Genomic DNA, 24,068 nt, shown 5'->3' on the forward strand with positions numbered 1-24,068 from the left:
CTGGCCTCTGGATGAACATCCCGAGTGACAGACGCAGCGCCCTGTAACATACTGGCAGGAAACAGCTGGTCTGAGCACTTCACAACCCTCGTCACAGGGGGCGAGGGTCCCTCGGGAACCGCTCGCCGAGTCTCTCTACGCCCTGTATAGGCAGGGTTAGTAGAACAGACCCCTGAGGGCATCGAGAAAGACAGGACACCGTGATCTTGTGCGGTGAACTCAAGTCTTTCCCGATGGGGACCACCCTCAGAGTCCTGACGTTCAGCACGTCAGGATTTTTTCGACGCGGCCTTCCTAGCGACAATGACTGTCCTCAGATCAGTCCTGCCCCGAGAAGGCCGCGCCGGAGAGCGCCCCGCCTCGTCCCTCCAGTCTCTCTGCGGGGGGGGCACGAGACGCGACACTCCGTTTCTGCTGTGCTCTCTTGGAGGTCGAACTCGACGGCTGGGACTGCCAACGTTCAGCAGCCCCAGTGACACGCACTTTAAGAGGGATGTATTTATGAAAAGCAGCTGCCTGTTTTTTCTCTTCCTGGAACCTCTCCGTGACGGAAAGAAGAGCGTCACCGAAAAGGCCCGCAGGCGAAACGGGAGCATTTAAAAGGAGAGATTTGTCTTTCTCTTTCATGGAGGTCTGACTCAACCATAAGTGCCTTTCTGTGGCCACCATGGCTGCCATAGACCGGCCGATAGATTTTGCGGTCTCTCTGGTAGCACGAAGAGTGAGATCGGCAGTCTGCCTGAGTTCGCTAATCATATCAGCGGAAATTTCCCCCCCCTCGCACGCATCTTATAGCAGGTCGGCCTGATAAGCCTGCATAATAGCCATCGTATGTAGACAAGCAGCCGCCTGCCCAGCCGCCGAGTAAGCCTTGCCCACCAGCACAGAGGTATTTTTTAGGGGTCTCGATGGAAGAGCCGGTGCTTTAAGTGAAGACGACGAAGCAGGCGAGAGATAGCTCGCGAGCGTCTCCTCTGCCTTCGGCATCGTCACATAACCAGCAGATTTAGCACCAGAAATGTTACCATAAGCAGTAGACTGATTAGTGTAAATCCTGCTAGAAACAAGTCTAACCCAGGTCTTTGAAACCTCAGCATGAAGGTCTGGGAAGAACGGTAGGCACCGGCGAGAAGGTTGAGGTGATGCAGACAGAAATCTATCGTCTAGTTTACTTTTATTTCTAGACTGCTGTCTATCAGCTGGCCAATCGATACTAAGTTTTTCAACAGCCCAAGATAACACATCCATCAAACCTTCATCATTTGCAGTATAATGTGGCAAGCTAGTTTCCTCGGATGCAAAGCTTTCGACATCCAGCTCCTCAGAACTGGACAATCTTAAATCAACATCATCATGTGCCTCCACCCGGGCAGAAGTAACCGCCGCAGCGCGTGCTTCCAGAGCCGGGTGAGAGGCCTGGATCCCGCCGGAGAAAGCTGAGATAGGGCGGGGCCCGTCTCAACGTCGCCGGTGAGATCCATCTGCGAGCCCCAAGACAAACGCCGCCGCTCTGCCTCAACAGAAGCGGGACCCGAGCCTCGGGGTGCTCGCAGCATACCGCTCTCCTCGAAGAGCGATCGCCGCGAGCGCAGAGTTCTCAGAGGAAAACGCTCACAATGTTCACAATCGACTCCCTCGAGAGCCGACTGGGCATGCTGAACTCCCAAACAAGCCACACATAGCTGGTGTGAATCCCCACCCGTGATGTATCGTGTACAGGGGGAAACACACTTCTTATACTGCTCGCTCATATTCTTGTTTTTTATATATATATATATATATATATATAGTGATAAACTCCTGACAGAACAGACAAACACAATCGAGATTTCAGTTCACACACACAGAGCACACATGACGTCACTTGCTGTGATGCTCCATTTTCTCCTTTGACTGATTTCATTCATGCTTCAGACGCGTTACGCTGGGGGGCGTTCCCACTGCGATTACACGCAGCGGTAGTCACTGAAGGGGAACTGTGCATACGTTTGTTTCCACACAAAACTTGAAATTCATCAATATGGACATGAGCGGTGGCTACGATCAAATCTCATGTCCGGTCTCAGCTTAGGTATGCAAGTTTTTAAGTTAGAGTGAAATTGTGTGCGGCATAGTAAATCAGGTGGAGAATTGTAATGAGAGCATTTTTTTCATTTAAATTCGACAACTGACACTTATTAATCGATCATTAAACAAGAAATGACAAGATTAGAATGTCAAATTAAAATTAAATTAAATTAGAATTACACGACACAACGACAAAGCAGTCCTGGTGTCAACTAGTCCCTCCCCTGTAAAGGCCTCCCTCCCTTTACCCGTGTACAGATAAAAACGTTGTCGGGATAATTCTGGTTCCCTTTCGTTGTCACTCTGAGTTACGTCATTTCTGACTTCGCTCTACGAGACGAGCCACTCTCCGGTGTTGGTTTGACGGCGATCAGCAGCGAGTTCACATTGCCTGCTGATCTGAGTGTGCTCTTTGATACCAATCTTTCATTTGAAAGTCACGTGTCTAGTGTTTGTAAAACCGCATTTTTCCATCTTAAAAATATGTCTAAATAATGTCATAGGCTCTCATTGACGAATGCGGAACAACTAGTTCATGCGTTCATGACATCAAGGCTAGATTACTGTAATGCTCTACTGGGTGGTTGCCCTGCATGCTTAATAAACAAATTACAGCTAGTTCAAAACGCAGCCGCTAGAGTTCTTACCAGAACCAGGAAGTACGACCATATTAGCCCGGTTCTGTCAACACTGCATTGGCTCCCTATTAAACATCGTATACATTTTTAAATATTGCCGATTACTTACAAAGCACTAAATGGTTTGAATCCCCAGTACACTGTAATTTGCTCCTCAGGATTTGAGGAGGATTTGAATCCTCAGGCACTGTAATTTGCTCTGGCCCCCTTCCTGTTCGAAGGAGTGATGAGATAGTTAGCAGATTGTCATCACTCAATGGCTGGCTGTCTAAGTGGTGTCCGCAAAATAATATAGAATTCATAGACAATTGGAAAAGTTTTTGGGGCAAACCTGACCTGTTGAAAAGAGATGGTATTCATCCCTCCTGGGATGGTGCTGCTCTTCTCTCTAGTAATTTGGCTCATAGTCTTAGAGACAAAACATGACAATCTGGGGCTCAGGTCAGGAAGCAGACAAACTGGCTAAACCGACCGTCTGCTAGCGGCCTCGCGTCACCAAGGTCAGATAAATCCCATCACATAGAGGCTCTTTCACCTAGATATCATCATATAGAGACTGTGTCTGTTCCCCGAATTTGGAAATCAATAAAACGTCCAAACCGATCTAAGGTTAAAAATGTAATTGATATTCAACAAATAAAAAATAGATATAATACAGATGAGCAAACGATAAAGCTTGGGTTGCTGAATATTCGATCCCTTACTTCAAAAGCACTCATAGTTAATGATATGATTTCAGATTATAACCTAGATGTGCTGTGTATGACAGAAACCTGGCTAAATCCAGACGATTACATTACTTTAAATGAGTCCACCCCCCATGATTACTGTTATAAACATGAACCTCCCATGAAAGGCAAAGGGGGAGGTGTTGCTGTAATTTATAATAATATTTTCAAAACCACTAAAAAATCTAGTTTATTATATTTATATATATTTATTATACCATAAAGATTTTATCAAAGAATTTGCTGACTTTCTATCAGAATTAGTATTGACTGCAGATAAAGTCCTAATTGTTGGTGATTTTAATATACATGTAGATAATGGAAAAGATGCAATGGGATTGGCATTTAAAGACATTCTTAACTCTATTGGAGTTAGACAACACGTGTCAGGACCTACTCATTGTCGTAATCATACTCTAGATCTAATATTATCACATGGAATCAATGTTGATGCTGTTGAAATTCTGCAGCAGAGCGATAACATCTCAGATCATTATCTAGTCTCATGTAAATTACATTTAGCCAAGGCTGCAAAGCCAACTCCGTGTTACAAGTATGCTAGACCTATCAATTCTGCCACTAAAGATTGCTTTATCAATAATCTTCCTAATCAGTTTCATCGTCTCAGCATCCCAGATAGCTTAGAAAAACTTGATATTGCAACAGAAACTTTTAACTCTCTCCTTTCCAGCACTTTAGATACAGTTGCTCCGTTGCGCTTAAAGAAGATTAAAGAAAATAGTCCAACACCGTGGTACAACGAGCACACCCGGGCCCTTAAGAGAGCAGCCAGAAAAATGGAGCGCAACTGGAAGAAAACAAAACTAGAGGTATTTCGGATTTCATGGAAGGAGAGCTCGATTGCTTACAGAGAGGCTTTAAAAGCTGCTAGATCTGCTTATTTTTCAACCCTATTAAAAGAAAATAAACATAATCCAAAGTATTTATTTGAAAAAGTGGCTACACTAACGAAAAAGAAAGCTTCAAGCCCAGAAGTTTCCAAGAAACACAGCAGTAATGACTTTGTGAACTTCTTCACTTATAAGATTGATAATATTAGGGACAAAATTATAACTATGCAACCGTCTACTACAACATCACATCAGGGAGTGCATTATAGTCTCCCCGAGGTAAAATTTGATTCATTTGTTGCCATAGGAGAGGAAGAATTTTGCAAACTCGTTAATTCATCTAAATCGACAACATGTATGTTAGACCCTATACCGACTAAACTACTGAAAGAGATGCTTCCAGGAGTCATAGATCCTCTTCTTAACATCATTAATTCATCTTTGTCTCTAGGATACGTACCAAAAACCTTTAAGCTGGCTATGATTAAACCGCTTGTTAAAAAAACGCAACTTGATCCTACAGAATTAGTCAATTACAGGCCGATCTCAAATCTACCTTTTCTGTCAAAGATACTAGAAAAGGCAGTATCCTCACAACTGTGTTCCTTTCTTAAAAGAAATGGTATCTGCGAGGATTTCCAGTCAGGATTTAGACCGCACTATAGCACTGAGACAGCTCTCATTAGAGTCACAAATGATTTGCTCTTATCATCCGATCGTGGTTGTATCTCTCTATTAGTGTTACTTGATCTTAGTGCTGCATTTGACACCATTGACCACAACATTCTCTTAAATAGACTAGAAAACTATGTTGGCATTAGTGGAATTGCATTAGCATGGTTTAAATCATATTTATCTGACCGCTATCAGTTTGTAGCAGTAAATGAAGAGATGTCTTATCGATCACAAGTTCAGTATGGCGTACCACAAGGCTCAGTACTAGGACCGCTGCTGTTCACTCTGTACATGCTACCTTTAGGAGATATCATTAGGAAACATGGAATTAGCTTTCACTGTTATGCTGATGATACTCAGCTCTATATTTCTTCCAAACCTAACGAAACTCACCAATTCACAAAATTATCGGAATGCATAGTTGATATCAAAAATTGGATGACTAGTAATTTCCTACTACTAAATTCTGAAAAAACAGAGATTCTAATTATTGGACAAAAAACTTCCACACGTAATAACCTAGAATACCGTCTAACACTTGATGGCTGCTCTGTTAAGTCTTCGTCGTCAGTCAGTAACCTGGGTGTGCTCTTTGATACCAATCTTTCATTTGAAAGTCACGTGTCTAGTGTCTGTAAAACGCATTTTTCCATCTTAAAAATATATCTAAATTATGTCATATGCTCTCATTGACAAATGCGGGAACAACTAGTTCATGCGTTCATGACATCCAGGCTAGATTATTGTAATGCTCTACTGGGTGGTTGCCCTGCACGCTTAATAAACAAACTACAGCTAGTTCAAAACGCAGCCGCTAGAGTTCTTACCAGAACCAGGAAGTATGACCATATTAGCCCGGTTCTGTCAACACTGCATTGGCTCCCTATTAAACATCGTATAAATTTTAAAATATTGCTCATTACTTACTAAGGACTAAATGGTTTAGCTCCCCAGTACTTGAGCGAGCTCTTAACGCATTATAGTCCTTCACGTCTATTGCGATCTCAAAACTCCGGCCAGTTGATAATACCTAGAATATATAAATCGACTGCTGGCGGTAGATCCTTTTCCTATTTAGCACCAAAACTTTGGAACAATCTTCCTAACATTGTCCGGGAAGCAGGCACAGTCTGTCAGTTCAAAGCTAGACTTAAAACACATCTCTTTGACCTAGCATTCACATAACACTCTATAGCCTTCTATAATTCAATATTAGGCTGCTTAGATTAGGTCAGCCGGAAATGGGAACACTTCGCTCATATCCTGATGTACTCGTTACATCATAAGAAGAATGGCATCTACGCTAATTTTAGTGTCTTTGTTTATCCCGAGGTTTTCCCGCAGCATGCTGGATCCAGGCCGTTTCCAGATCTGGCGAAGGACTTTCGCCTGGACCTGATGACAATGCAGTACTGAAGTGCCAACTAGCCTCTCCCTATGGAGGATCCCTATACCACTCTACAGATAAAGTGTTGTGGAATTTTTCGGTTCGCGTACCTACCCAAAGTGATAAGATAAAATAAAAATTCTGCATCAAAATTTATAGACAAGTAGTTTGTTTAGGCATGGTTTGTAAGGAATTACAAACCTGCGCACATATATTCAAACGCACGTAACTATAGAATCATTTCTTAATGCGCATGTGAACGCCATCAGCATCTATCACTGGTTCACGTTTAAAGTCTGTTTAGAGAGAACGGTGTCGTCTTAGCGGCCCCTAATTTAATAACAAATGATCATTTAGACGGAAGTGAATCAATCAAAACTAACTTTAGCTGGAAAAAACATTTTTCAAGAGCCACTATAAAACCAAACCAATCTCTGTTACCTTAAATTATATGTTTATCTCTGTAAAGCTGCTTTGAAACAATCTACATTGTTAAAAGCGCTATATAAATGAGGATGACTTGACTTGACTACTTGAGCGAGCTCTTAACGCATTATAGTCCTTCACGTCTATTGCGATCTCAAAGTTCTGGCCAGTTGATAATACCTAGAATATCTAAATCGACTGCTGGCGGTAGATCCTTTTCCTATTTAGCACCAAAACTTTGGAAAAATCTTCCTAACATTGTCCGGGAAGCAGACACAGTCTGTCAGTTCAAAGCTAGACTTAAAACACATCTCTTTGACCTAGCATTCACATAACACTCTATAGACGTCTATAATTCAATATTAGGCTGCTTAGATTAGGTCAGCCGGAACTGGGAACACTTCCCTTAAATCCTGATGTACTCGTTACATCATAAGAAGAATGGCGTCTACGCTAATTCTAGTGTCTTTTTTTATCCCAAGGTTTTCCCGCAGCCTGCCGGATCCAGGCCGTTTCCAGATCTGACGAAGGACTTTCGCCTGGACCTGATGACAATGCAGTGCTGAAGTGCCAACTAGCCTCTCCCTATGGAGGATCCCTATACCACTCTACAGATAAAGCGTTGTGGAATGTTTCGGTTCGTGTACCTACCCAAAGTGATAAGATAAAATAAAATTCTGCATCAAAATTTATAGACAAGACAAGTAGTTTGTTTAGGCATGGTTTGTAAGGAATTACAAACCTGCGCACATATATTCAAACGCACATAACTATAGAATCAATTCTTAATGCGCATATGAACGCCATCAGCGTCTATAACAGGTTCATGTTTAAAGTCTGTTTAGAGAGAGTCCCCTCATTCACACCCCGATCTAACACTCTCCACTTGCGGTGCTGCTTCGGCTGGTGGCCAGGGTGACCTGAGGGTGATGGTGTGGAACAAAGGCGCCGACTATCCGTATGTCCGTGCCCCACGCCCCCCTCTTCATTGACGCAACCTGTGAGCGATCAGTTGTCCATCGCAGCATCACAGGGCAGGCAAGAATCTTCAGGAAGTGAAGATTCGACAGTGCTGCCACTTTCGGGTGTGCATATGGTATTTGTCGAGTCACATCCTGAGATGACGTCCATGCTTTCCCGGGCTGCTGCGAGCATCGGACTAGAGTGAAACCTTCCAGCCTATCCTGAGCGCTCACAGTTGGACGAATGTTTTTTGGGTGTGGCCGCTGACACCTTCCCGGATGTGCATCAGGAGAGCTGCGAGACGCCACTGACCTTGCCCTCCGAGCGACAAAGTGGCCGTACGCTCCCTGGGTCAGGTGATGCCCACCATTCTGCGGCTGAACCTGTCCGATGTGCAGGATGACGGGCGGACCCCTCTGCTTGACACCCCCATATCCCAGGTCGGCCTCTTCGGCGGTGTGGTTGAGGCCTTTGCCCAACAGTTCTCAACCGCCCATGAGCAGACTGAGGCTTATTCTGCCCCGACGGCCCCCGCCGTCCGCTCAGATCCCTCAGTCTGCCCACCACCGAAGGTGCCCTACCGCGGCTCCCACCTCGCCCGTTCACCCGGACTGGCTCTGGAAGCCGCAGGGGGACACCACAGCCCTCTCCAGCCCCGCCCCCGCTATACGCGGGGTTAAGCGGCACTCTTGAGACGGGCTGCTCAGAGATGGGACTCAATTCTTTCCAGGAGCTGGTAGCAGGGCCACTCCTTTCCCTGGTGGAAGGCCGGGGAAGAATCCTTATTCTCAGAAAGAACTGACTCTCCCGTCTTTGAGCACACAGAGTTCACGGACGACACGGTGCGCCGCCCTGAGCGTGCACCCCTCGTCCCCCTCTGTCTCAGAGCCGGATGACAGTGTGTGCCGTCCCCGGACCATACTGCTTTCATCCCCCTCTGTCGCCAGACCTCTGGCAGAGCAGGCCCCCGTGGAACGCTGGTCCTTCCCTGGCCTACTCTGTCAGGGTGCGGTTATGACCGTGCCCCCACACCGGGCCGCTATGCCGTCCACGTCCGGGCCGGTCATTCTGGTTCGCTGCACCACCGAGGGGACGTCTGTGGTTCGCATGACTCCGCTGGCACAGTTCTTGGGATCCTGGCTAGAGCTCCCCAATCTGTTCTGCTGGGTCACGCGAACCATCGGCTCAGCTATGCGATTCAGTTCGCACGGTCTCCTCCCCGCTTCAGGGGATTCCGCTCCACTATGGTCGATGGCTATGCCACCGGTACGACCGAGACTCTCCCTCCAGCCGAAATGAGGTCCTGGTTTTACAGCCCTTACCTCATTGGCCCGGAGAAATCCGGTGGGTAACGGCCAATCCTGGACCTGCGCATCTGAACCGCCCCCTTCACAGGCTGCCGTTTAAGATTCTCCTGGCCAAACGCATTTCCGAATGTGTGCGGCCACAGGATTGGTTTGCAGCGATCGACCTGAAGAACGCCTACTTTTATGTCTGCGTTCTCCTTCGACTCAGACCGTAACTACGGTTTGCTGTCAGGGGGGGCGTATATCATTACGCTGTTCTCCCATTCGGGCTAGCCCTGTCTCCTCGCTCCTTCACAAAGTTTGTCGAGGCAGCCCTTGTTCCTCCATGGGAACACGGGGTTCGCATCCTGAATTATCTCGGCGACTGGCTATCCTAGCTCACTCTCGAGACCAGGTTTGCGAACAAAGGGACCCCATGCTCCGGCACCTAGCTCGTCTGGGCCTTCGGGTCAACTGGGAAAAGAGTAAACTTTGCCCCGTGCAGAGGATCTCTTTTTTCTGTATTGACTTGGTATTAACGTCGCCGCTCGGATTGCTCATATGAGACCACTTCAGCTTTGGCTTTGCGACCGAGTCCCGAGGTGGGCATGGCAACACGGTGTGCTTCGAGTACCAGTTACTCCGACCTGCCGTCAGACCTTTACCCCGTGGTCGAACCTCAGTTTTTACGGGCTAGTGCCCCTGGAACGAGCTTCCGGGCATGTTGTTTCTCAAAACATGCCTCCACCACGGGCCTCCACCAACCGTCTTGCACAGACCTGTGCGAGATCGGGGAGGACGAGGAGCAGGTCATTCTGGTTACGCCGCACTGGCCCGCCTGGACCTGGACCTCACGACAGCACCTCCTTGGCCAATTCCTCCGAGGAAGGACCTCCTTTCTCAGGGACGGGGCCCCCTATGGCACCCTCGTCCTGATCTTTGGAACCTCCACGTGTGGCTCCTGGATGGGAAGAGTTAGGTTTGAGTACCCTACCACCAGCGGTGGTGGCTACCATCACTTCCGCTAGAGCATCGTCCGCGAGACATGCCTATGCCTTGAAGTGGAACCTGAAGAGGTTGACGAAGGTCAACCCGTGCTCTTCTCACCGAGAAGACCCCCGGAGATGGTTGATCAGTGTTGTGCTTTCCTTCCTTCAAGAAGGGTTGGAGCGAAGGCTGTCTCCCTCCACCCTCAAAGTATACGTTGCCGCCATTACTGCACACCATGATACGGTAGAAGATAAATCAGTTGGGAAGCACGACCTGATCATCAGGTTCCTGAGAGGAGCGAGGAGACTGAATCCTCCTCGCCTCGTCTCGTTCCCTCTTGGGACCTCTCAGTGCTTTTAACTGCCCTACAGACTGCTCCCTTTTAGCCTTTGGAATCAGTGGAGCTTAAGTTCCTGTCAATAAAGACAGCGCTCCTGGTTGCATTGGCCTCCATCAAGAGAGTAGGGGACCTGCACGCATTTTCTGGTGACGAAGCGTGCCTGGAATTCGGGCCGGCTTACTCTCATGTGATCCTGAGACCACGGCCTGGATATTTGCCCAACGTTCCTACCACTCCCTTCTGGGACCAGGTGGTGAACCTGCAAGCGCTGCCCCTGGAGGAGGCAGACCCAGCCTTGGCACTGCTCTGTCCAGTACGTACTCTCCACGCCTATGTAGACAGAATGCAGTGTTTCAAGACCTCAGACCAACTCTTTGTCTTTTATGGTGGGAAGCTGAAGGGAAAGGCTCTCTCCAAGCAAAGGTTGTCTCACTGGATAGTGGACGCCATTGCTTGGCATACCAGCAGCAAGGTTTGACCGTGCCCCCTCGATTTTTTTCACATAGCAGGAAAATAGACTTAAAATACTCTGTCATTTTTGGTCATACACACTTAAGAAATATAAAAAAATAAACTGTTGAATGTTTTTTTTTATATGTCCACTTACAATCGAAATAAAACATTGTGCTTTTGTAAAATAAAGAAAATAAACAGGGTGTGCTTTCTGTCTCTCCATCTCCGTTAACCTTTTTTCTGGAGCATGTCTCTAAACTTAAACAAAACTCAGCGAATACTATTCACCCAAGCATGAGCAATATATCTTTATAATAATTTAAGTTTGTACTTTTAAAATATCTAATTCAAAACTAAAATAAATATTCTCTGTTTATGTAATCTATAAAAAAAGAGAGGGGTGTCAGCCGATCTCATTATCCTTCTCTCAGCTCATTATTCTGCTAATGTGACACGCCCACGGAGAGCGCGATTCAGACGCAAATGATCTGAAGCGACACATGCAAATGTGTCAACGCCCCTCATAAACGCGATAAAACAACAAATTTAATCATCAGATTAATGTACCTTTTCGTCTTGCGAGGCTGTGACTGTGAGGAGTAATCCTGGGACATTTACCTCAGAACATGTTTTGGTTTATTTTCATTTTGAGGAGCGACCGATCTAGCCGAGAATTGTCAGTAGCCTAAGTTTTTTATTCTTGTGCTTTGTTCTCATGTCTGTAAATGCAAAAAGACTGTTTAAATTTGAATCATGTTTCTGTGTGTGAATGAATTAACTGCACAGATGGGAGCTGTTGTTTATGTTTAGCCTACTATGTTACAGATGAAATATGAAAGACAACATTTCGTAGTTTTGGATAGATTATAACGTTTTTATTAGGGCTGGGTATTGACACAAATTTCACAATTCGATTCGATTTCGATTCACAAGCTTGCAATTCGATTCGATTTCGATTACGATTCGATTCGATTCAATATTGATTATTTTGGATATCAGGTACAATACATGGCAAATTTTCTCAAGGAAAACAAATCTCTTAACCAATGCTGTAAACTATGGGAGTCAGTTGTATCATTAAAATTGTTTCATTAGCCTACTATAGCCTAATATTAAAGGTAAAGATTTACTGATTTGTATACAAACAATTACACTTTTATTTATTTTTCTAATAATAAAGTTATATGAAATATAAATATTTAAATGGTGGCTGTCATAAACACTTGCCAGATTTATTCAAACATGCATTAAATATTGAAAAACATAAAATAATTATAAAATAACATAAAATGCATATGTAATATGGTGCATATATTTAGCAAAAGGCTCCTCTCTAGAGTTAATTTTTCTAGCTGACTAACGAGTTCATGGTCACTGGATATGGTTTTTCTGAGGTAAATGTGACGTTACATGACATTGTTTACAAGCTGTTTCACTGACGTCTTTCCTCGGTTGAAACAATGATTGAGCAATTCCATGTGACAACAAGGATTTCGATAAGTTATACTCTATCTTTTAACACACTTTCAGATGCTCATTCATGTTTATTTCACGCTGTAACTGGTAATATTAAGGCGGAAGAGAAGATTATGTGTGCTCGGCGCTGCTCCTTCTCTTGAGCTGCGTCAGAGCGATCTCACGCCACAGCCCCAAAACGGTATTTATGTTTTTGAATTTCGTAAGAAAATGGACGTAATTTGAAATCTGAGACTTTGTTTCATATCAATAGTAACAAAGCACAAAGATTATTGCATTTATTGGATGGGATGCGCGCTACAATGTTCCATTCATTCATCAACTGAAAACAGGATGACTAATCGATTCTTGGGATTTAAGAATCGATATCGGTTCGTAAAAATGAGAATCGATTAAAATCGAGAAATCGATATTTTTTACCCAGCCCTAGTTTTTATTCTAAAATATCAAATAAGCTTTTGTCATCCAGTTTCTGCTCATATTTTAAATATATAGTAGGCTATGTTCTGTCAAAAATAAACTCATCAACGAAGATGTTATTATAGCCTAGTGTTTGTTCCAATGTAAGCTATATAAAAACTAATGAATCCTTAACTTTAAAGTCCCTGTAAAGGCAATTTAAAAAAAAATCTAAACACATTATAAATGTTAGAAATGTATTGCTAAAAAATATTACAAAGACTGTGAACTGTGAAGTACTAAATTGTGGAATTAGACCGTTAAACACTTTTTCACCATTGCAATTTTCCGGATTTTTTGGGCGGGTCTAAAACAGGGCTCGATGACGCACTGGAGCCCTTGAGCTCCTGGACACGCCCCTACTTGATGACGCACTGGAGCCACTGAGGCTGGCCGCTTTCCTAACAATATAAATAGAGCAAATTCACATCGGTTTGGCGCTCAATCGCGAGTTACTGTCAGTACTATTATTAGTTACTACAGCCTACAGTTTGTTAGCTAGCTATGTCTTCGTCACGGAAATGCGTACTACCTGGATGCGTTCATGTACAAAACAGATCGGTGTCCTTATTTAAATTTCCTAAATACGATCACATCAAGAAGAGGTGGATTAATTTTGTGAAGAGCCACCTTGATGGAGAGCTGAGGATCACCACCAAAACCCGCCTCTGTAGTGATCATTTTACACGGGATGGTTTTATAAACTTTCGTCGGAGACAACTGGGATTCACTGATAATCCGCTGTTGTGTTACTGGTGAATGGGGCCGAAAGACTATCTCCCGCCTCGGCCTTCATCCTCCAGTCGCTCCGACAACTGGTGACATCATCGGCAGTGCGTGCCCACCAATGAGTGTAAGTTGCCTTGTGCACTTATGTAATAAGCTGCTAGGAGCATCCATTCCGGCTGTAGCGGGTGACAGTTGATTGTGGCGACGGCAGCTTTACCACGAGTGGGCGTGGTTACAGCGCAGCCAGCGGACACGCCCCAAGCATTTGAGAGCAGAGACTACTGCTCATTTTTTCAAGATTTTGATAGCTTATTTTATGTACTTGCCTTTTTTTATCATTCAAATTTTGCTGAAATAACACATTTTTCTGTGATATGACAAACTCAGAACACATACTTCATTTTGACTTAACAGGGACTTTAAAATATGTATGATAATACTGTAGGATAATACTGAGGAATACTGCAGTAAGTTTTTTTCATTCTCAAGTAAACCGCGTTTCTGTGTGTGAATGAATGAACGGCAGAGATGCGCTGTTTACCACAACTTGCAAAAAGACAGTTTAAATTTGAATCGCGTTTCTGTATGTGAATGAATGATCCGCTTTTAGCAAACTATATTGCTATACTGAGATGAGTAAAAATCGACTGAAATATGTTGAAATAAAATGTATTAATAAAATGCAAATTAACATTTATATTTCTTATAAAAACGAAAGACCTATGTTACTGACATATGAAAGCCAACATTTCGTTGACTAGTTTTGGATAGATTATACATTTTTACTGTAAAATATTTGCCACCTTTTGTTCGCCAATTTTTGCTCATATGTTAAATAGCCTATAGTATGTTTTGTCAAAAATAAGGTAATCAAATAATATGTTATTATGTGTTTGTTCCAATGTAGCCTAGGCAATATGCAAAGTAATGAATCATTAACTTTGAAATATGTATGATAAAATTTATACTTTAGTTTTTACAAAGAAAGATTGCACTTGAATTGTTGTTGTAATTGTAACATTTTTAATAAACCAATTTGGTAGAATATATATATATATTTACACACACACACACACACACATAAATATTGCTCTTGCATATGTGGGCCCATTGTCTCCTCAGGTGTGAACCACTAAATATGCATGATGGTGTTGAAATCGTTGACGCCCCTTGCGCATATTGCCTTTCCAAACAAAAAGTGTCTTACAAAATTTAAATCAATGTATTGTTTTATGTTAATGATTAGGCAGGATGATTTTCACATCATTTTGAAGAAAAAACTCTAGGCAATGACATCCATTAGTCAAAAGTCTTGTGGACACATATTTAGTATGTGTTTTGTGGCCTTATTTCAGAAACTTTATTTTTTATTTTTTTTCAATAACCATGCATAAACAATATTCCCTCAAAAATACAAACATGTACATACATACGTACGTACATACGTACATACGTACATATTATGGTAGCCCTGTTTGTGCTAAATAGAGTGTAATTACACCTTTGCCATTAATATGTTTATAAGCAACTGAAAAAAGCACAAATGTCAGGGCATGTCAGAACATCTCAAGGACCCCAAAAACCCCTTAGACCCCAGAGGGTTAAGACCAGACAAGTAGTTTGTTGAGGGTTGATTTGTGAAGAAAGACTACATGCCTGCGCACATAAAGCTGTTTGTCAGAGCAGAAGGAAGCGACACCCGGTCATCTAATGGTTAGACGGAGACCTGGAGAGGCCTACAAGCCACAGTGTCTCGCATCCACTGTGAAATTTGGTGGAGGATTGGTGATGATCTGGGGGTGGATCAATGCACTATCTTCTTTTGAAGCACATTCGCGTTTCAAATAAAATGTGGCGTGGAAAAATAGTAGATTGAGAACGAAGATAATCCACAGAGACGCTGTCCACGAACTGTTTGGTTAGATACTGATTAAGCAACCTACCTACATTTATACAGGTACCATTGGATGGTCAAACGTTTTAAATGTAGGCATGCCCACAACAGATAAAGGGGCAATAGACCCCGGAAGCCTATGTCCAAACATGTTTCTTTAACATGCCCGGACATCAGCACAGGAGGACGTCACAACATGACAACACGTCGTTATAATTACCGGGCATATACATGCCAGTCAGTTTGGCACTGTAAATCAGAAACACTGTTTTGTTTAAAAATGAATATGAACTTATTTTCTTTCCATTATTCAAGGTCTGACAACACTGCATCTTTTTCGTTATTTTGACCAGTTGTTGTTTTCTGCAAATAAATGCTCTAAATGACAATATTTTTATTTGGAATTTGGGAGAAATGTTGTCAGTAGTTTATAGAATAAAACAAAAATGTTAATTTTAACCAAACACATACCTACAAATAGTAAAACCAGAGAAACTGATAATTTTGCAATGGTCTCTTAACTTTTTCCAGAGCTGTATATTCAAACTTAACACGTGATGCGCATGTGTGCGCCGTCTGCGTTTTCACGGGTTTGTGTTTTTGAGGTTTGCGCAGAGATAACGGATAATCATTTGCACCTACATTTGCAACCTATTTCAGGGAGTGCGTTCTCGAGATACCTGGCACTGTTTTGTGGGGATGGGCGGCCGGTTAAGAGTTTTTCTGTTAGAATGGTGTCGTGTTTGCGGCCACTAAGTTAATAACTAATGATCTTCGCAATGGAAGTGAATCAATCAAAACTAACTTTAGCTGGACAAAAACTTTATCCTAATGCTGTTCTACAGCTTAAACAATCAGTTAAAGGTAATTTCTACTATAATTGTAAAGCTGCTTTGAAACAATTCATACGGTTAAAAGCGCTTTATAAATGAAGGTGACTTGACTAGAATAGATGGGTGTCTGTGACCAATTAAAAATAATACAACAAATGTTATTTTTGTGTTTTATTTGTTTGTATTTAGCTTTATATGCGCAAATAGCAGCATACGCAACAGAACTTAAGGATTCACACATTGTCACATCACCCACCTGCTGTGCTTCTGTGAACGCAGAAAAATAGAATAAAATTAAAGGCAGGGTAGGTAGGTTTGAGAAACTGCTGGATTTTGAAAGTGTCCAACAGAGAAACTCCCAACCCCTCCCTTCTGGGCTCCTTCCAAAGCCACGCCCCCAAAACACATTGACGCGTGATGCCGACCGCTCAGCTGGAGGACGCGTTTACCAGCGCAGCGGAGAGGAGCACAGTGCATGGAGTGACATCACCTTTTGTTGCCTTGTTTGCCTGCGCTGACTGTATATGCAGGTACAGGTGGTACTGGGAATTTTGACTGCTCTTTCTCTGCCATAATTGTAAGACTTCGTGGCCTGCGGTCGGTGCGCCCCTCTCCTCTTCTGAAATGAGCGAGTCAACCGAGTGCGCGCATGTGGGCAGCTCCTGTTGCAGCAGTGCTGGTAGCCATAGCAGCGAGGAAGAGTGACAGTCGCCCAGTCAATCAGAGCACTCGGTCCGAATGGAATAATGAGCTGTGTTTATTGCAGCCCTGAGAAGACTACAGACACTCTATTTTTATAAACTCCTAGAGTACTTACATTTTAGATATGTATTGGTATATAAAGACAGCTTAAACAAATTTGACAAAAAGTGTTTTAGAAACACATTGCCTACCCTGCCTTTAACTATTAAGAAAGAAAATAAATAGGACTACATGAACTATATTTTACTTTTATAATTTAAAGATGAACAAAAGTATAAAAAAAACTGTATGACAAGTAGTCATTTTGGCTCAAAATGTCTGTATGACATTTTTGTGAACACATTGTGTTTGTTTTCTTCATCTCTTTATTTTATTAAATTCAAATGTCCATCTCAGGCGTCTTACACACACTCAACAAATCAGTTCTAGCATTGCTAACTTGACATTTCAGCCATTATTCAACAAACTTAAATGCAGTCAACCAAACATAAAAGATACACTGCTCAATTTAAATGGTCCACTGTAAAATCAGCATGCCCAGCACCCAACGTGTATATAATACTTTGGAGTAAGATACATTTCTCTTTCACCACTGATCAAAGTACGATCATTTGTATGCTGGGATTGGTGGCATACAAATGTTTCATGAATCACACGTGAACCCCGTCGTAACATGTATTCTTCACTCAGATCTGTGCTCGTTTCTACTTTAGAATGATAAATGAGGGCCATTATGTCCTGTTTTGTATAACTGCCCTGTTCTGTTTTTATCTGTTAGTTCTCATTTGTTTGTTATCATGGTTTCTGATTAGTTACATACCTGTTCTCTGTTTCATTAGTGATAAATCTCAGTGTATTTAAACCTTCTGATTTCTTAGTTCTGTATCCTGCATTAACGTTTATGTTAATGTGTAGTGTGCTTTTTATTTCTCTGTGTTTCATTAAAGACTTTTTAGATCTTGGTTATTCTGCGTCACTCATCTCTTTTTAGATTGATCTAAACAGTGGTTACGTGACACTATTCTAAACAGTATGCCAGAGCAAAAACTAGCAACTGTAGACCTATGAGAATGGATTGTGTCATGGCACAAATCTGGGATTCTGTTTTATTTTTCCAGTTATAACATGCATATACACACGCATGCGCGCGCGCACGCACACACACACACACACACACACACACACACACACACACACACACACACACACACACACACACACACACACACACACACACACACACACACACACACACACACACACACACACACACACACACTCACACAAACACACACACACACACACACACACATTTTGAAAAAAAGAATACTCACCTGAAAAAAATACCAAATGAAACAGCCTGTCCATTGTTGATGGATTTACAGTATGTATGGAGCCTGAAACTGTAGAAACAACTAGAATAATGACAAACACAAATAAACAAGAGTCATGGTTGCAAGTATAATATAAGACAAAAACTCCTGATTACACCCCTGAAACATGAATGAATGATCCCTACACACATATTTATACATTACCTTTCATGCAAATCATCTTTCCTCAAATGCAAAATGGACATGGAGATTAATTTACATTTGGACTTTGCTTACTCTTCATTCAAAAATGTAAATAGTCAGTGCTTAGTAAGTACACATACTGTAGTTCTCCATTAGTCTTTTGAAACCCACAACTAAATACAGGCTTTTGAAATGTGCTTTAATGGGTTATGAAAACCTACAATAAATTTCTGATAACCGATATGCATGTGTTGTATGTTACAGAAGTTGTTGGATGTTTTAAGTTCTGTTAGAGAACCATTTTTAAGGGACATGCTGTATTGACATAACTCCTTTTGTGTTACAAAGGAAAAAAAATTTATACAAGTTTCAAACAAGTTTAATAAATTAAGATGGAGAATTAGGCACATTAAACCTATTAGAGTCATACCTTCAAAGACTATTGTAACGATGAGGCTGAGGCGGCGTTTGAAGCCATAAACAAGAGTCAAGGTTGTAAGTATGATATAAGACAAAACTCCTGATTAGACCCCTGAAAATGAATGAATGATCCCTACACACATTTTTATACATTACCTTTCATGCAAATCATCTTTCCTCAGATGCAAAATGGACATGGAGATTAATTTACATTTGGACTTTGCTTACTCTTCATTCAAAAATGTAAATAGTCAGTGCTTAGTAAGTACACATACTTTAGTTCTCCATCAGTCTTTTGAAACCTACTACTAAACAACTAAATACAGGCTTTTGAAATGTGATTTAATGGGTTATGAAAACCTACAATACATTTCTGAGAACAGATATGCATGTGTTTTATGTTACAGAAGTTGTTGGATGTTTTAAGTTCTGTTAGAGAACCATTTTTAAGGAACATGCTGTGTTGACATAACTCATTTTGTGTTACAAAGGAAAAAAAATGTTATACAAGTTTCAAACAAGTTTAATAAATTACGATGGAGAATTAGGCCCATTAAACCTATTAGAGTCATACCTTCAAAGACTATTGTAACGACGAGGCTGAGGCGGTGTTAGAAGCCATTTGCGGATGTTTATTAGCAGCAGGTTTTAGAGACAGAAACGTTAGGCCAGGCAATAGGTCAAAACCACAATTACAGTCCAATCTAGCGACATACACAAGGGTAATCCAAAAGGCAGGGGTGAGCAAACAGGCAGGAGGTCCAAACATAGTCACCAGGGGCGTAGCACCAAATTTTGGGCCCTGGGTACAAACCATCTTGCTGGGCCCCCGTACCAAATACCATAGTGATACCAATGGGTGGGGTATTGCATTTTTGTCATAAAAACGCTTAAAATGTAAACAAATGGTTGCTAAAATATCCTTTATTGTCACAATACCTTTTTTAAAGTGTAGGCTAAGTACAAGTTAATTGATGATTATTTGTCTGTTTAAAATAAATACAGAATATAATACATGTTTTCGCGGGTGTTAGATTTTGACAATGGAGGGAAATATACAGTGTTTTCATGTAAACTTCTGACTCTGGGGAGAACTGCAGCAGAAGAGGAGACAAGCTGCCTGGAGTGGCAGTGTGTTGAGCTCCCAGGTCCGCCTCCGTCTGCTTCTCACTCCCTGTTATTTACCCAGAAACATTGTTAGCTCGCTATGTAGGGTGTGATACTATAAAGCAGTGGTTCTCAAACCTGTCCTAAAGGACCCCCAACACTGCACGTTTTCTTTGTCTCCCTAATCAAACATACCTGATTCAACTCATCAGCTCATTAACCCATGAAATAATAAGCCGATGAGTTGAATCAGGTGTGTTTGATTTGGGAGACAAAGAAAACATGCAGTGTTGGGGGTCCTCCAGGACAGGTTTGAGAGCCATCGCTATAAAGTATTGGTATATTATTCAAATAGAGTACGAACATAAATGTATGCTATTCTACCTGGAGAGTAGATATTTATGTTAAAACAATGTCAATGCTTGATGATGCATTTGGAGCTCACTGCTTGCCCTCATTTGTCTTTCTCTCTTTAATCTTCTTTTTTTTTTTTTGAGCCCCTGATTTTCTTTTCTTAAGGAAAGACATGACTCTTCCCCTGTCTTCCTATCACGGCTCACTCCAGCTCCTGTCTCATCAACTGATTCACCGCAGGTCCGCAGTAGAAGCACCTGACCTGCGGGTCGTACCATTTACATTGATTCGAGAGGGGTGGTGGGGCCCTGCACAGCATGAAAATTACTTTTTTTTATACCAAACCAGTGCCTAACTACAAGTTTAGTTTTGCACAGCAACTTTTTTATTTGTACATTAATGCTATACAAGTGTTAGTGCATGTATATGTATGTATAGAAAACTGACTTTTAAGGGCCCCCCCCCTGCTTCGGGCCCTGGGTACTCGGTACCCTTTACCCCCCAGTCCGACGCCCCTGATAGTCACCAGTCTAAAACAGGCTACCAAAGTAGAGGGGTAATCAGGCAGAAAATCAGGCAGAATCATATAGAAGATAATCAGGCAGAAAACAATGGAAATGCTCGGTAAGCCAGATGAACTGGCAATACTTCGCAAAGTGCAAACACACAATCTCTTCTTAAATACTGTTCAAACAGGAAATGCAAGTAGAGCAAGCGGTACACAGTCAATACTCAGGCGAGGGCTCCTTCTGCTGGCGTGGCGTTACAGAACCCCCTCCTCTAGGAGCGCTTCCTGACGCTCGACGTGGACCCCCCGTGGTCATGGTGCTGGTCGATCGGGTCTGGCAAGATGAAAATCCTCGATGAGAGAAAGGTCCAGGCTATCCACGATCTCTCCTCAGGTCCATAGCCCTTCCAGTCCACCAAGTATTGGAGTTGACCCCCTCTCCGTCTTGAGTCCAGTAACTCATTCACCTTGTAAGCAGGACGTAAGCGTCAGCGTCCAGTGGTGGTGGCGGCTCTCGAGCATCAGTGTTAGGGTCAGCCCCCGGGTGGACCAGTTTGAGGAGGGAAACATTAAAGGATGGAGAGATATGATAATTTTAGGAAGCCCTGGTTTATTGTTTTTTAAATTTTGAATGGACCAACATACCTTGGACTGAGCTTCCTGCTGGGTAGCCCCAGCTTGGTCCCTGGTATAAAGCCAGACCCGCTGTCCTGGTTGGTAGGGAGGATGTGGGCGACGACGTCTGTTGGCCTGGAGTTCTTGTACTCTTACAGCTCTCTGAAGACGGACGTGTGCGCTGTCCCACACCCTCTTACTAGGCCGGTCCAATCGTCCACTGCAGGGACTGATGAGAGTTTGCCAGACCAAGGGAACAAAGGAGGTTGATACCCAAGGATGCACTGGAAGGGGGTCAGGGCAGTTGAGGAGTGAGTTAGTGAATTTTGTGTATATTCTGCCCATGGGAGGAATTCCGACCAGCGGTGTTGTTCTTGGCTGCAGTATGATCGAAGGTATCTGCCTATTTCTTGGTTTAATCGTTCAACTTGTTCATTAGACTGAGGGTGGTATCCTGATGTGAGACTGATGTTAATGTCCAGATGATTACAGAAAGCTCTCCAAACTTGGGACGTGAACTGAGTTCCTCTATCGCTGACAATATCATCAGGTATACCATAAATTCAAAAGACATGATAAAATAGTGCTTGAGCAGTTTCCATGGCTGTGGGGAGAACCTTTACAGCAGGGGTGAGCAAACTACGGCCCGCAGGCCACATACGGGCCGTTAGGCTGTTTAATTCGGCCTGTCGAGTATTTAAAAAAATTGTCTTAAAGATGGAATTCATTTTGCCTTTTTCCTGCAATACTTTGTGCTTGTCATATAATTAGAATATCATCAAAAAGTTGATTTATTTCAGTAAATCCATTCAAAAAGTGAAATTTGGATATTATATTCATTCATTCATTACACACAGACTGATATATTTCAAATGTTTATTTAATTTAATTGTGATTATTAAAACGGACAACTAATGAAAACCCTAAATTCAGTATCTCCGAAAATTAGAATATTACTTAAGACCAATACAAAAAAAGGATTTATAGAAATGTTGGGCAACTGAAAAGTATGAACATGAAAAGTATGAGCATGTATAGCACTCAATACTTAGTTGGGGCTCCTTTTGCCTGAATTACTGCAGCAATGTGGCATGGCATGGAGTCGACCAGTCTGTGGCACTGCTCAGGTGTTTCGAGAGCCCAGGTTGCTCTGACAGTGGCCATCAGTTCTTCTGCATTGTTGGGTATGGCATATCGCATCTTCCTCTTCACAATACCCCATAGATGTTCTATAGGGTTAAGGTCAGGCGAGTTTGCTGGCCAATTAAGAACAGGGATACCATGGTCCTTAAACCAGGTACTGGTAGCTTTGGCACTGTGTGCATGTGCCAAGTCCTGTTGGAAAATGAAATCTGCATCTCCATAAAGTTGGTCAGCAGCAGGAAGCATGAAGTACTCTAAAACTTCCTGGCAGACGGCTGCGTTGACCTTGGACCTCAGAAAACACAGTGGACCAACACCAGCAGATGACATGGCACCCAAAACCATCACTGACTGTGGAAACTTTACACTGGACCTCAAGCGACGTGGATTCTGTGCCTCTCCTCTCTTCCTCCAGACTCTGGGACCTTGATTTCCAAAGGAAATGCAAAATTTACTTTCATCAGAGAACATAACTTTGGACCACTCAGCAGCAGTCCAGTCCAGTCCTTTTTGTCTGTAGCCCAGGCGAGACACTTCTGACGCTGTGTCTTGTTCAAGAGTGGCTTGTCACAAGGAATGCGACAGCTGAAACCCATGTCTTGCATACGTCAGTGTGCGGTGGTTCTTGAAGCACTGACTCCAGCTGCAGTTCACTCTTTGTGAATCTCCCCCACATTTTTGAATGGGTTTTGTTTAACAATCCTCTCCAGGGTGCGGTTATTCTTATTGCTTGTACACTTTTTTCTACCATATCTTTTCCTTCCCTTCGCCTCTCTATTAATGTGCTTGGACACAGAGCTCTGTGAACAGCCAGCCTCTTTAGCAATGACCTTTTGTCAGTTTTGTCAGTGCCACAGACTGATCGACTCCATGCCACGCCGCATTGCTGCAGTGATTCAGGCAAAAGGAGCCCGAACTAAGTATTGAGTGCTGTACATGCTCATACTTTTCATGTTCATACTTTTCAGTTGGCCAGCATTTCTAAAAATCCTTTTTTGTATTGGTCTTAAGTAATATTCTAATTTTCGGAGATACTGAATTTGGGATTTTCATTAGTTGTCCGTTTTTATCATCACAATTAAATGAAATAAACATTTGAAATATATCAGTCTATGTGTAATGAATAAATATAATATCCAAATTTCACTTTTTGAATGGAATTACTGAAATAAATCAACTTCTTGATGATATTCTAATTATATGACCAGCACCTGTATATTGCGTTGCCACAGCTAACAAATTTGTGAAAATTTTTAATAAAGCAGATAAAATAAGTAACTAATAAAAATATCAATATAGCCAGGAAGAGGCGCATGATTTATCAAAGTGGCGGATTCCTTTTTACACTTTCAAGTCCAGCACTACCATTCATACCAGTCTGATAACTAGAAACTGAACCTGAAGAGAATGGACCATACCGAAAAAATGTATCTGGTGCCAAAGCATCAACTGGACAGACTAAGGACTGCACTGTTTCGTGAAAATATCCATACCTTTGTGGAGGATA

The 24,068-nt window shown here is 42.5% G+C and overlaps 1 protein-coding gene across 1 annotated transcript in view; it reads right to left on the bottom strand.

Annotated features, from left to right (window-relative positions):
• LOC143742503 (putative C-type lectin domain family 20 member A) overlaps window positions 1–18,399 on the bottom strand; it is a 61,776-nt gene extending 43,377 nt beyond the window's left edge. The window contains exon 1 of the mRNA XM_077235386.1: window positions 18,232–18,399. Within this exon, the coding sequence (XP_077091501.1) occupies window positions 18,232–18,265 (34 nt within the window). The 5' untranslated portion in view covers window positions 18,266–18,399. The remainder of the gene's footprint in view (window positions 1–18,231) is intronic.
• Window positions 18,400–24,068: the final 5,669 nt, after the last annotated feature.

This window comes from Siphateles boraxobius, unplaced genomic scaffold, assembly GCF_051911475.1.
Source record: "Siphateles boraxobius isolate OS27281-9 unplaced genomic scaffold, OSU_SipBor_1 19, whole genome shotgun sequence".
In the NCBI taxonomy this organism is placed as follows: Eukaryota; Metazoa; Chordata; class Actinopteri; order Cypriniformes; family Leuciscidae; genus Siphateles; species Siphateles boraxobius.